A 15,698-nucleotide genomic window follows, 5' to 3' on the forward strand; every position below is an offset into this window, starting at 1 on the left:
TTGATAGCCGGGCACCATCAGCTTTCTTCACCACATTTGCTTATTCACCCACTTTGTCTTCAGCGGTTGTGTCGGGAAGGTGAGCATCTGATGTGCATTTAGAGACAAGTATAATCAGAAAATGTAATATAGCATAATGGTATTGAATGTATAATATGTTGTCCATCTAGATAGTAACTCACCTTTTAAATTTGAACTTTTATTTAAATTTAGTATTACTTGGAGAAAGATCACTAAATCATATACTTGGAAAATTATTACAAACAGAACAAACACATTTATGAAACTCACTCAGAGTGACTAAGATTTTAAATGTACCAATAGATTACCAAGCACACTAGCAAAAATAGATAAAGATAATCTGCTACTTTATCATAATTTTTTTTAATTTCAAAGAGATTTTGTTAGTTGTTGCTACTATTATTTGTTCCAATAAAAATGTTTTTTCCCCCCTGGAATTCTACTGAACTACAGGGAATATCACTGTATTGAAAGTGTAAAACATTTTTCTTTGAACCAATTATTACAGTCATTTATTTAAAAATGAGTAAGATGTGGGTTATACTACCATGTAAAAATTCAAATTTTGAAGAGAATGTAGTATGACAAATAAACATTATTTAGAAGTACTGCTTTGGAAAATTTGTGATCCTAGTACAAATTTTCATTATTATGAATATGTGAAATTCTTCTGATATTTGTTAGATTCCCTTCTTGTTAGAATGAAATCTCCCCTGAAAGAAAAGGGGATTGGAGTAGTGGATTATAACTGGGCCTGTTCATTATTTTATTCATCTACTCTGGGTCAGGACAACAAACTTGGAACTATTTTTATGGTCTCTCTCCCCCCCCCCCCTTAGTTTCTTACTTATGTAAAATAGGCAGGCTAAGCAATCCCAAGGAGACAGCAGTGGGACAGACGGTTTTGGGTGGGGGCATGGGAGAGGAGGAGATGGCGGGTCGGGGTTAATGGGCAAATAACGTCAGGAAAGGGAATAACAATGGGATCTAAAATGGACTGTGAGGTGGGTGTAGTGTTTCTGATTGTGTTTGATCAATTGAAATATATTATTGAAAGGTAAACATCATAGTGGGGCAGGAGAAAAGAAAAAGGGGAAAGAATAAGGTAAAAATTATAGGTGTAAATATAGATATATAAATGTGTAAATTTATAATTATATAATTATAGGTGTATTTGTTTATACATGTGCATATATGTAAATACAACAAGGAGGCAGATAGACTTTGGGCCTCTACTTATATCTTACCTCAGTACAAGAATGGTTTGTTATAGTAATGTGACAATGTATAATACCAACCTTCCTGACACAATTGCCAAAGACAAAATGGATGCGTAAGCAAATGTGAAGAACACTGATGGTGCCTGGTTATTATAAGATTTTGCATTTGGGGGTCTTAAAGGCTTGTAGTTGAACAAGCGGCCATCCAGCAGGGAAACAACAAAGCCCACCTGGAAGAAGCTCACCAGGCGGTGTGATCATGAGGCCTTGATGGTAATAGGTATCAGAAATTCAAAAATAAGCAATCTAATTGACGTGAAGAAATGTAGACAGAGTGGAGACCCAAAGCCCACCAGTAAGGCAATTGGGCAGTCCTTCCCAGAGAGGCCACACAGGAGGGATTATATATATCCAGGATGTAATAGAGCATTGATGAAACACATAACTATCCTCTAGTTCTTTAATATTTCCTCCCCTTACTATTATGGTCTTAGTTTTACCTCTTTTGAGACCTGTGTAAGTTCATTTGTATAGTTAAGGTCATTCAATGCATGAAATCCAAGATAGATAAACCCTTCAGAAATAGAAATGGGAGTAATGAATTCCCTGAGGGTACGGGAAAGGAAGTAGGAGGAAAGAGGGATCGATAGCAATGATGGCTTTATAAACCCAGCTCAAAGGGAAGAAATAACAGAATTGTAGGTGAATGGATACATTGGAAGGTGTAAAAATATGTAGATGGATATATATATATATGTGTGTGTATATATATATGATGAAAGAAAATGTTCATGGCAGCAATTGTACAATTATGCTTGATCTAATTGAACTATGGATTGTTAGGATATCTGTAAGAGCTCCCAATAAAATTGGGGTGGGCGGTGGCGAATTTCTTGAACTCAATATAAAGAAGAAGCTTATATTTGCATCATTCTATAAAGAAAATATTTTATGAAAGGTTAATGTGATTACCATAGTGAATGATGGGGGGAGTGCGGAGTGGAGATCCAAAGCCCATTAGTAGGCCACTGGAGATCCCCTTGCAGAGGGGTCTCGGGGAGGAGATGAGCCAGTCAGGGTGCGATGTAACAACGATGAGAAATACAACTTTCCTCTAGTTCCTAAATGTTTCCTCCCCGCTCCCACTACCATAACTCGAATTCGATCTTGCAAGTCTGGCTAGACCAGAGGAGGTACACTGGTACAGATAGGAACTGAAAATATAGGGAATCCAGGACGGATGAGCCCTATAGGACCAGTGGTGTGAGTGGCAAAACAGGGAGGGTAAAGGGAGAATGGGTAGGAAAGAGGGAACCGATTACATGGAACTGTGTGTGACCTCCTCCCTGGGGGACAGACAACCGAAAAGTGGATGAAGGGAGACGTCGGAGAGGGCAAGATATGACAAAATACCCATTTATAAACTATCAAGGGCTCATGAGGGAGGGGGGAGCGGGGAGGGAGGGGAAAAATGAGGACCTAATGTCGGGGGTTTAAATGGAGAGAAAATGTTTTAAGAAACGATGTACAAATGCGCTTTATACAATTGATGTGTGTATGGATTGGGATAACAGTTGTATGAGCCCCTAATAAAATGTTTAAAAAAAAAAAAAAAGAAAGGTTAATGTGAATAGTAGTGACACTGTTGCACTAAAGACAGATTGCTTTTTAAATAAATCACGTCAGACACGTTTACTCATGAGTTGTAATTTAGCACTTATTAAATGTTCTTGTACATATTACATGCTCAAAAATTAAGGTTACTTTATATAATATTCCCATTTGCCTTACATCACATTTAACAAACCTCATTTTTATAAACAATATTTTTCCTGAATATTTTAAAAACATTTCATTATTTGAAATGTTTTATTTTCTTTTTTATGTACTTCAAAGTAAAATTGTTTATGCTTTTCTAACATGAGTTTGTTTCATTCACTCATTTTGAAACTGCTTACAGGAAAAATGCTGATGTGATATTAAGAAAAGTAAAATATTGGAATTGTGAACAATTAAGTAGATAGTTAAATACTTGAAAATTGGTACATGCTTCTAGTAACTACTCTGTGGTAACAACTTCAATATAATGATTTCAATATTACTTCATGACTAAGAGCATAAAAGACAAGTTTTAATTTTCAAAGTTTAATGCCATTACACAGTCCACGGAGTGACTGAATGAGAGACAAAGTGATACATTTTTTCCACGGTAATCGAACTGTTTAATTATGTGTAAAACACTTTGATGTTGTCAATTTTTGTTCTTTTAAAGGAGGGTGCTTCTGCTCGCAAGACACAGACTCCTGCAGCACAACCAGTACCGAGACCAGGTAAAAAGATACAGCATTGGATGTATTTTGCAAATGAGCCCTGCAGTGAATTTTTTGGTATGCTTAATGCTTGAAGAAAGTAAAATTTTAATTAAAATGCATGAAAAGTTTAGTTTTCTTAAAATTGACTGTGTTATAAGACTGATTTCAGAATTGTGATAATGTATATATAAAATGCTCACTGCACCTCAGTTAACATTATCAATCCTTAGAATTGTATCAGAAAAACATAAGCAGTTGAAGTAAAAATGTTGAATTTATATTTTCATTGTGTATTTAAATAGTTTAACTAGACTTCAATAGTACCTTATTCTTAAATAATACTTTCCCAAATTGGATTCAAAAGTCATTGGTAAAGTAGATTATATAACATCGTGCTTTTGACCAATGACTTATAAAGTAATACCATTTTCTTGGATATTGATATAGTTGAAAAGCTAAAGAACTTATTTAAGAAGTTGGCTTTATTTCAGAGAAATATTTTAGAGGCTTGAATATGTATCTCTTTACCTATTCCCCGTTCCAGCTCTGTTACTACTTCTGTATGTGATTATTTTCCTACAGAAGCACACAGCATCATAACTTCAGGTATCAGTTAGTGAACCCATCATAGCCTGTAATCATGCTTTAAAATAAATCTTTTGCAAACATAGTACTAAAGTTATTTTTTAAATCCCACCCCCTTTCTTGTATCTTAAGTTTTTTGTAGGGATCAACACTGTATTCATTCTGGGTAACCCCCCTTTCCCTCTTTTCTTTATACATTGTTCAGTATGATGTGAAAATTAAATCCTGGCATTTTCTGTTGTGAACATTTCAAAGCTTATTACTGGCATTCAACAAACTGATCATTGTTCAAAGGCCCCATGAGAATTGTTTCCCGTTTATGTTTTTACTCTCATCTACTGCTCCTCTTCCCTTTCTTCACCCTGCTCAAACATTTGCTTCGTGTCAATTCCATAAGTACAAGGAGGTTCTTTCCTAAATTGACATTTGCCTGCATTCCCCCACTATCAGCACTCTGTCCACGTACTCTTTGGGACTTGGAGCCTTTTCATCCTTCAGATCTCAGCTTAAATTCTCCTTTTGAGAGGCATTTCCTAGAATCTTATCTAAAGAATACTCTTCTCAGCGCATTATAATATTATACATTCAAATAGCTTCATTTATTTACTAATTTGCTTGCAGTCTTTTGTTTTGTATGAAAGCTATCTGAAAACAAGAATTATTTGTTTTATTTGTATTTACAAGTAGTGGGATCCTATGCACCTAGACTCTATGTATTTTGAATGGAAAATATAATTTGAAGTCCTATATAACCTGATCCATTTTCTTCTAATGTATTCCTACCGTGTATATTGGAAACAAATCATTTACATAAGTAGTGATGGTGGTAGTAGAAACAGAAGCTCTGATGGTAGCTGCAGGGGTCACTGGGCTAGTATGCATCTGTTTTTGTTTTTTTTTAAACACAGCAATATCAAGGTGTAGAAACTTACTTCTCTTTTTACAGCCCAGGAAACTGGGATTGACTGGTTAATCAACTTGCCAGGGTAATAGGACCAAACTGACCCATTTTCACGTCGTTGATTCTTACTCATAGTGACCATATAGTACAGAGTTTGAGACTATGAATATTTATAGGAACAGATACTATCATCTCAAATGGTAAAATAGATATAGATTAGATTTGAATATTCACTCTTATTTTTAATTACTCTGTTTCACACAAAAGTTATTACCCCCACTCTGTGTGTGTTAAATCAAGTTTATTAACACATTCTTCTTAAACAGTGGTCTCATCTTGGCCTTCGTTTAACTCAAACCAAAGCAAACAAAACCCATAGATTTTTGAGTTGATTCTTTCTTCCAGTGACCCTATAGGACAGAGTAGAATGGATGCAAAGGATTTTCAAAGCTGTAAATAGTTGTCGCGTTGGATGGTCACAGCATTTGACATCTGGTTGGCAGGTTTGAACAACTGAACTTTTGGTTAGCAGTGGAGTGTTTACCCACTGCTGTAGCAGGCCTTCTTTCACTCACAAGGAACCTGGTTATAGTCTGTTTTGGTTATTTTTTAATAAATCTCTGTAAACTTTAATATGTGTTTTATATGCCTTATTTTCTTGCCCCAATTTTAAAAACCAGTTATCCAGTTTTATTGGCATATTTACATACCATAAAATTCAGTGGTTCAACCATATTACAGAGAGTTGTACAGTTATCACTACAATTTTAGGACATTTCTTCCTTGTTTTACTCATTTTATTTGCTCCCCATTTTCCTCCAGCCTCCCTCGCCATACCCCCTACCTTCAAACCAAACCCCAACTCACTGCCATGGAGTCAATGCTGACTCATAGCAATCCTATAGCACAGGGTGGAACTGCCCCTGTGGGTTTTCAAGACCAAAACACTTTCTTTCCCCCACAGAACCACTGGTGGTTTCAAACTGCTGACCTTATTGATAACAGCCCAACTTGTAACCACTGCGTCACTAGGCTCCTTTACCACAAGAAACCATTAACCCCTTTAGTATCTCTGTCTTTACCCATCCTGCATTTCATGTACAGAAAAACATACAAAACAAAAACAAAGCTAAACAGAAGATCTTCAGTGATAAAGCAAGAAATATAAAGTAGAGCAGATTTAAAATAGGTAAAAATGAGATCAAGTGATAAATGTTAATTTTTATCCTAACTGCACCTGCAAAATCCACTTTCCAATACACTCTACTGAATAGCAAGTGTGTTAGGCCAGATTGACTAGAGAAACAAATCTGATGACACTCATACATGTGTAAGGAAGTGCTTTTATGTCAAGAAGTAATCTGTCAAGAAAGGATCCTAGCCCAGTCCAACTCAAGTCCATAAGTCTGATACTAGTTTATAAGTCACTCTTCAGACTCACACAATCGCATACAATGATGCCAAATGCAGGAATGTCACCTGTGGTGGATCCAAAGTTGGTGGTAAACATGGCAGGGCTCTGGCAGCTCTCCTAGTCAGCAAGCAGGAAGTTAAAGAGAAAGAGAGTGGTTGACCTCCAGAGGGTTATATATCTCGATTGTACCTCCAAGGGAGGTCTTCAAGTTGTGACCCGATCCCGATTGACAGGCTAAACTCTAATTATGTAACTACCACAGCAAGGCTATTCAAATCCCTGGACTATGGTCAGAGGGAATTCACCAGAGACTTAATCTCATCTATGGACCCTGCAAATGGGTTTTTGGATTCCATCGTCATCCATAGCTTTCTGCAAGCCAGGTGTTCACAATTTATTCTCTGATACTATTCCCTCTTTCAGATTTGGGTTATGTTTACAATCTTTTGCTCACACAGGCTAGTGTGCTTCTTCCTTGTGAGTTAGTTGACACCTTACTTAAATATTTGGCCGCGTGTTTGAAGACTACTTTGTAAGACCCCAGATGCTGTTCTTTCTAATAGTGGTGCACCAGCTAGGTTCTTGTCCACACTTTGTTATAGCATAGATATTTTCAGTAATCTCTTTATCAAGCAAGATCTTGTCATAAGAACTAATTGTTCATAAATTGGGGGCAAGAATTAAGTATGAGTCCACAATCCATTTATATATATACATGAATGTGGTTCACGTTAGAACCATTATTGCCATTTTATGTTAGAGAACATTATCCATCATCTCCCTGGGCCTTAAGGTAATTCTACTGATAGTGTCAATAAAATAAAATACATTTGTGGGACCTGTCTTCAATCTATAGTCATTCAAATGCGCCTTTTGGTGTTTCTTTTAATCATTCTCACTAAAAGTACATTTTACTTTTTGTCTGCTCCCCTTCCCCCTTTTTCATCCCTTTAACCCTCCAACAAATGCTAAGAACATATTAAATGCCAACTCAAATTATCTAGTCAGATGTAACCTTTAATCTCTTGCCCTATTCCTGAAAATGGTTTAAGAAAAATTAAGTATTTTTCTGCAAGAAGGTTGGAGATGGTAGTAAATAGCATGTCAGTGTGTGTTTGGGTATCTCTTCTTTCTTTAGCTGGCTGGAGGAATCATATTACTGAGCTGTATAATACTTTATCACAACAAAATACCCACACAAAAGAATACAGAATATTAGTTTCAATGGAGTATTTTGCTGCCTTTACAATCAAGTATATTTTAAAAGTATATATGCTGTGTAACTTCTTTTAATGGTAGTGTTGTAACAACTGGTGTTGAAGTATGTCTTTTAAATCTCCTATCACGTACGCGCGTGTGCGCACACACGTATATGTAGCCAGCATATGCTACATAGAAGACAACCAGTAAACTTTCATTGCCTTTATAAATACTGAAAACTAACTATGCAGCGCTGTTTATCCTAAATGTGTTCATTTTTAAGTGGGCTGTTTGTTATAAATAGTATTTATTAAATGTCAACAAATATCCCAATCCATTATAGAGACTATTTTATATAAACATAATTAGAAAATAAAAATTACTATTAATGTGACCAAGTCCAGATAATGCTATAGAACTTTATGTATACCTGTCTCACATAGTCCGTAATGTTCTTTTCTATTATAAACAGACGAAAAAATGTAAAATGACAGAGTTGGGGTGGGGGAAACAAATATTTTTTTATCTTCATTTCCGGTCGTTTTCTTTATTTCCCAAGGTAGTTTAGCAACTTCTGTGCTATACAGACTTGTTTTATTTACTCCTTGCTTTTTTATATTTATTATTTTAGTTATTTTTGAGTTCTTTCCTTTGCTTAGACCTTAATAATTGTGAACATAGAGACTCAATACTTAGGACTATATATAGTATATCCATTTGTGACTTTGGACTACTGAATGATGCTAAGGAATTTCAATATTTTTTGTGGAAGAGAAAAAGCGTTTGAGAAAATTACATTTTTTTAAGTCATATGTAAATTCAGGCAATATATAGGCCTTATTTGCTTTGTAAATTTAACATAAAGAGTATGATTTTTATAGTACTCAAAATTGTGATATATATAATTATATGTATGTTGGGTTTTTTTTACAGTATCACAAGCAAGACCTCCCCCAAATCAGAAGAAAGGTGAGGGTATATATATGCTTCTAAATTTATTTTAAATCATAAATGTGGGAAAATAACGATGAAAAGCATTGCTGACGTGCTTATGCAGCCATGTTTGTGCGTGGTGTCCATTTTTATAAGTGAGTGCTCAAACCATGTTGTTAGGTACCATCGATCAGCTCTGACCCATAACAACCCCATGCACAACAGAATGAAATACTGCAAGATCCTGTTCAATTCTTAAGATCGTTCCTATGCCCGAGTCCACTCTTCTAGCCATGGTGTCAATCCATCTCATTGAGTGCCTTCCACTTTTTCTCTGCCCCTCCACTTTACCAAGCATGATGTCCTTTAGGGACTGGTCTCTCCTGACAATATGTCCAAAGTCTGTAAGATGAAGTCCTGCTAGCCTTACCTCTGAGGAGCGTGCTGGCTGTACTTTTTCGAAGACTATTGGTTTATCCTTTTAGCAGTTCTTGGTACTTTAATAGTCTTCTTCTGCACCCCAATTCAGATGCATCACTTTTCGTAGGTCTTCTTAATTCATTCTCCAACTTTCACATATGAAATAATGGAATAATACCATGGCTTGGTTCAGGTGCACCTTAGTCCTCAAAGTAACATCCTTGTTTTTCATTGCTCTCAAGAGGTCTTTTTCAGCAGATTTACCTACTGCAACATGATTTTGATCTCTTGACTACTGCTTCCATGAGCATTGATTGTGGATCCAAGTAAGACAAAATCTTTGACAACTTCAACCTTTTCTCCATTGATCATGATGTTACTTATTGGTCTAGTTGTGAAGATTTTGGTCTTCTTACATTGAGTTGTAATTCATACTGAAAGCTCGTAATCCATACTGAAGGCTCCAAATCCATACTGAAGACTCAAGGCATGCTGTTTATTAAATATTTTTAATATCATCCAGGTTTAAGATGTTTTTCAACTAAAAATATTAAAACTCATACATTTTATTCTTTTAATTTTTATTAGAGAAAATAAATATAATTCTTTTAAATAATATACTTGCTACCTTTAAAATTGTCTTTACAGGATCTCGAACACCAATTATCATAATTCCAGCAGCTACCACCTCTTTAATAACTATGCTTAATGCAAAAGACCTTCTACAGGATTTGAAGTAAGTAATTTGTTAAAGTTTTTTGGGGGGAATCAAAAAAGGAGTCACATTATCTTTATATGCGATTTCAAAGCCAAAAAACTCTAAACTCTATGCCATCAAGTTGATTTCAACTCCTAGTGACCCTAGAGGACAGAGTAGAACTACCCCTGTGAGTTTCCAAGACTCAATCCTTCCAGGAATAGAGAGCCTCATCTTTTTCTTGAGGACAGCCTGGTGGCTTTGAACTATTGATTTTCTGGTTAGCAGCCCAACATCTGACTACTATGCCACCTACTGGTTATATGGAGAAACACTATTTCAGATCTGTGGCATAGGTTTTACAAATAATCACAAGTATAAGTTCATTCATTCTGGAGAGTTAAGGGAAGAAGCAGTATAAAGTTGTGGAAAGTCCTAATGAAAAGACAGCTCTTACATTGACTGTTAATATGAATGGCTTTCATTTGATTTTTTTTCCTTCCATAGTTTCTTTTATAAATGCTTTTGTCATGTACTGTAGGAATATAACAAGCCTAAAGTCAAAGCTTAAGTTAAATTCTTGACTTGGAGATTTCTGTTTCACCAATGTAGTATAAATTCCAATTCAGATCCAAACAACCTTCAGAATGATTTTGGGATTGGCCCTTATTTGAAAAATAATTATGAAGTATTTTTCATCTCCTACTTTATAGCTCAAGTCAAAGGCAAATGTAATTCTTTGAATACTTTAACTATGAAATCAAGTTTTTTTCAGTTTTTATTTTCATGGCTCTTCTAAGGTTCCAGGTTCTGGTATTTCTAGGTCCATTGTGCCCTTTCTTTGTGTGGATGATAAAAACAAAGGCTTAAGAATGCAGACCCCCCTTTCATACTTTTTCATTACAGCTTCAGGCCATGTGTTTAGTGATTAGTTTTGCTTCATTTGTAGCATGACTATTTTCTATCTTAGCTATACATTTCAGTAGTATTTGGTGTATTTACATAGCATTTTTTAGGTCATTGCACTGAGGTCTGGATAGTTCTAGTATCTGATGCACATTCTTAGAACTGTATCTTTCTAATATATGTTTAAATCCTTGTATTAATTTAGTAGTCTAAAGCAGTATGCATATTCATCTATTAAGACTAAAGAAAAATATTATGTTCGTGCTTCTTAATTTTGTGGGTTACACCTGAGGAAAGAGGCTCCAGAAATTTCAAAGGAAAATTCCATGATTTTTATTCTTTTTTTAAAACAAATTCTTTGAATCCCTCCTTATATTTGGTAAGATGTTTTTTCTCCCCATTTAGCTTTAAATAGATTGCTTGACAAATGCAAATCAAAACCTCAATGAAATACCACTTCATTCCTATAGTGACTAAGTTAGAAATTGAACATGGTATACAACAAATTTTAGTAAACCTGGAGAAATTAGAAATCATATCCATGGCCAATGGGAGTGTAAACTGGTACAGCAACTGTGCAAAACAGCTTAGTGGTTCCTCAAAAATTAAACATAGAACCAGCATATTCCAGCAATTCCACTCCTAGTTACCATATATACTCGAGTATAAGCCGACCTAACTATTAGCCGAGGCACCAAATTTTGCACAAAAACTGCGTTAAAAATATGCTGAAAAACTTGGCTTATACATGAGTATAACGGTATTTGCCCAAGATGCTTGGAAGCAGCAGTGCACACAGAACTTGTACACTAAGCTGTCATCAAACCAAATGTTCATCAAAGAATGAATGGATTAAAATGTGGACATACTACAATGAAATACTGCTTGTCTATAAAGAAATGAAATCTTTGTTTTTTCTTTTTTAAAATCATTTTATTGGGAGCTCTTATAGCTCTTATAACAATCCATCTATCCATCCATTGTGTCAAGCACATTTTTACCTATGTTGCCATCATCAATTTCAAAACATTTTCTTTCTACTTGAGCCCTTGGTATCAACTCGAGAAATGAAGTCTTGATCTATACTACCACATACTACAAATGAAGAGGGAAAAAGTCCACTGTGAGTCTTAATCCTATGTTCCCGTGATTTTTTTTAAGCTCTTCATATATAACACATATTTAACAACTAAATATTTTTCTGATGGTTAATGATATCAATTATATTAATCAGGTTGTAAGGCATCACCCATGATCATTGGCAACTTTCCTATCCCAATAAACGAGGACTCACTGTTTTACAATGACTCTCTTTTCTTTTTCTGTAACCAGTAATAAACTGCCTATTCTTATTTCATATAATTGAGTTCTTATCATATTAGTCTTTTTTTGTGACTGACTTATTTCACTGTGCACAAGGCTTTCCAGATTCATTTATGTCATAGTATGGTTTAAGACTTCATTTCTTTATTCCATTTAGCGAAGCAATATTCTACTGTACATAATACCACAGTTTGTTGAAGAACATTCAGCTTGTTCCCAGCTTAATGCACATGTTCTACTTGTATGTACACTAAGCTTGAAAGGAGCTATGATGGAATTTTCTACCAACTTTTTGAAACCATCTCATACCTTTATTATGAAATCACAAAATATATTTAAAAAGATACAGTTTTGAAATTTAGGGTACACTTAGCATTAGTGATTTAATATTTTTCTAGTAAGGCAATCTGATGTCCCAACTGTGAGAAAGATATAGATGAATTGGGAGAGATTATTTTGTATATTGGGTTTGTCTATTCACCAAACACCTATTGAGTAATAGCTAAAAGCAAAATGTTATGGTAGATAAATATGTAACAATTTCAACCTCTTGAAACTCACCTTATTGATAATAAGGTGATGTTTTAGGAGTCTTTGTTTGAAAATGGTGAGAATGAAAGTGTCTTGCCACTTAGTATGTCCAGAATTTCATTGTTTTTGGAAGTACAATAAACATTCAAGGAACAGCAATAGACAAATCGTACGATAGATTACATTGGGCAAATTTCTGTTGGAAAACACCTTTTTAAAGTTTTACAGAGCACAGATGTCTCTTTGAGGACTCAGGTGGGCCTGGCAAAATGTAGCTACCATATTTTGTTTTCCATTCTTTCATTAATGAGAACAAAAACACAAAACCATGATTTTTTCAGTCAACTCATATGCATGTGAAACCTGTATGAATAAGGAAGAGCAGAGAAGAACTGAATGTGAATAGTGTTACTAAAGAGTATTGAAAATACTGTGAGTGCCAGAAGAACAGCTCCTAGGTAGAAGTACAACCAGAATGCCCCTTAGAAGTGAGGATGATGGGATTTTATCTTACATACTTTGGGTGTGTTATCAGGAGAGAGCAGTCCCTGGAGAGGGATATCATGCTTGGTCAAGTAGAGGGCCAAAGACAAAGAGCAAGACCTTCAATGAGATGGATTGACACTGTAGGTGTAACAGTGGACTCAAGCCTAACAATTGTGAGGATAAGGCAGGACTATTTCATTCTGCTGTACATAGTGTTGTTAAGAGTTGGAGCTGATTTGATGGCCCCTCAGAACAATCTTTTAGTGTAGAAGTTAGTGTCAATTCGTCATTACTCAAAGTACAATAAAAAAAATAAAATTTGACACTTAAAAAACTCAAAATCACATTAAACCTCAACAATGATCAGCCATTAAAAACTGTGTCACTCTTCCTGTGGTGGCCTGAGGTGATCTGCCAAAATGTTTCACTACTCGACCCAGGAAACTCTTATAGTCATGAAAGTCAAGAGCTTCAAATCTTTGGGTTCATTTTAAGACTATTCATGAAATGCCCAGGCCATCAAGGGTATGCATATCCAGAAAGCCATCAAGTATTTGAAAGATGTCACTTTGCAGAAGCATTGTGTGATAGTCCAAGATTACAGTAGTGGAGCTGGGATGTGCCCAGGCCAAATAGTGGGGTTAGACATATGCTCTGTGGTCCAAAAAAGAGTGTTGATTTTTTTGCTGTGCATGCTTAATGCAGAAGGGAATGCTGAACTTACAGGTCATTGAGCACATGCAGATAAAGCCCTATGATGCGTCGCTGGAAGACTTAGTGCTCATGGCCAGTTAACCCATACATGAGGTCCCCTGATCACATTGAAGTGATCTTGATGAAAAGTAGCAAAAAGTGTGCCTAAGCCAGAAGAGGAGATTGCACAGGAGGAAAAGATCTCCTAAAAGAAACTAAAGACGTTGTTACTGCCGGCTTTCCCTTGGCCCCAGGAACAGAGAGGCAGAGTCACCGAGGTTGCAAACAACAAAGGAGTTTATTGCCTAGCTCGAGCTAGGGTCCAAGTCCCACAGCACCAACGCAGTGGCCTCCTCCGAGACGAGGACCCCGGCCTGGGGCACAAGCCAAGTTTTTATACATTTTACAGGTTACATAAGCTGGGTCAAACTATTCCCACTCACCCTCCCATAGTTCAATGACTTCATCCGGAGACAATTGGTTGTGCAGGTCTTTTTGGTTGACTGGCTCCACTTTCAGGACGTTCCAATTGTGGTCACTCAGAACTTTCCAGGTGCGGTCAGCGTTATTGTGATCGCTCGGACCTTTCCAGGTGTGGTCAGCGTCATTTCGGGGGAGAGGGTGACTTTGTTAGAGAAACAAAACTCAAGGCTGTTAGAGAAACAAAACTTAAAGCTGGAAAAATGGAACTTAGGCCTATTTTAAGAGGCTCGGCCTGTCATAGAGTCACTGCTGCCTTACAAAGTAACTTTAACTACTTCAATTACTTAGGAAGAAGTTTTAAATAAAACTTAAAAAGCATTTTAATCAAGCCCTCTCACAAATTAAATGATAATAGAACATAGGTAATTGTGGGGTAACAGCCCCCACAATCAAAAGGGTCCAGAGGGTGGTTGTGTAATTGGGTAAAATTAAAGAGACATCAGACAAGATAAAACATGCAATTGCTCACCTCCGGGATGGCCATGATCTCAGCAGCCCAGTCCTCAGAGAGAGTTTATTTCTAACCAAAGCTTATGTACAATCGGGGCGTGCAGGCCCCCCTGATTACAAGTAACCACATCGAACCAGAACGGGGTTAAACAATAGGCATACATGCAACAGGAGGGGGTAGTGCTAGGGGTTGTACCCACAATAGGAATTGCAAGGACTAGGGGTATACATGTGACTAGATGGGTAGACTTTGAAGTCAAGATGGCAGCCTAACCTTGGATTCTCCTTGAGTTGGCTTGGTCTTGTCTTTGGGCTCTCCTTCAGGGAAACAATTTACTATCCTTATCCAGAAGGGCATGAGCCCCACTTAGGGTGGAACAGAGTATAGGGTCTGATTGCTCCAAATGGCTGATAACCCTCAGGGTGATAACCTTTAAGCAGTTGATTTCCAAGTGTGTAGTCCTTGACTATGTGTTAGCCGGCAGCACCTTAGCTTTGGCATATAATATGCGGGGACAACCTGGGCAATAACCTTTCTGTTTCCCACAGGTAATGAACGATGTTTTTGCAATCTAACAAATTACTTGGAATTTATTGTTTTTTGAATTTGAGATTTAAAATGGGTAATATAGCTTCTCACTCAACTACTCTTCCTCAGTGAAAATAATAAAAGATAAACGAACTCTTATAGCCCACTATGCTAGTTAGATGCCGCAATTAAAACCGGACGTTCTAATATCCAATGTTTATGTTTTGACCAGTGAAGCTTACTAACATTTGGATTAAGAAATTGGTGTTTTTTAGGACCTGACAGGGGCAACCATCAAGACTAAAATAAACTCTCCTACAAAATTCCATGCCTAAATTTATTGTTAAAATAATTTAACATTTTGCAATTTTAATGGTCTGGCACTGAAAAATTTTTATAAAATATTTAGTGATATCTAGGAAATACTTTCACTGAGTGATATAATACCCAGTAGAGGAATGTCAAGGTTCTGCTTTATTTTTTCAGAAGATTAGCAATGGCAGTTCTTTGTGAAAGAAAACAAGTGACTTCACATCAAAAAATATATTGCTTCTAAATAACTTATGACTGATTGAAACTACTTGAGTTACTTAG

General features: G+C 36.2%; 1 protein-coding gene across 1 annotated transcript in view; it reads left to right on the top strand.

Annotated features, from left to right (window-relative positions):
- CDC73 (cell division cycle 73) overlaps positions 1-15,698 on the top strand; it is a 144,337-nt gene that overhangs the window by 104,613 nt on the left and 24,026 nt on the right. The window contains exons 11-13 of the mRNA XM_004706650.2: positions 3,514-3,571; positions 8,587-8,622; positions 9,655-9,742. Coding sequence (XP_004706707.1) covers positions 3,514-3,571; positions 8,587-8,622; positions 9,655-9,742 — 182 coding nt within the window. The remainder of the gene's footprint in view (positions 1-3,513; positions 3,572-8,586; positions 8,623-9,654; positions 9,743-15,698) is intronic.

The sequence above is a fragment of the Echinops telfairi genome, unplaced genomic scaffold, assembly GCF_000313985.2.
Source record: "Echinops telfairi isolate 266 unplaced genomic scaffold, ASM31398v2 ScPeMD7_7424;HRSCAF=8462, whole genome shotgun sequence".
Classification (NCBI taxonomy): domain Eukaryota; kingdom Metazoa; phylum Chordata; class Mammalia; order Afrosoricida; family Tenrecidae; genus Echinops; species Echinops telfairi.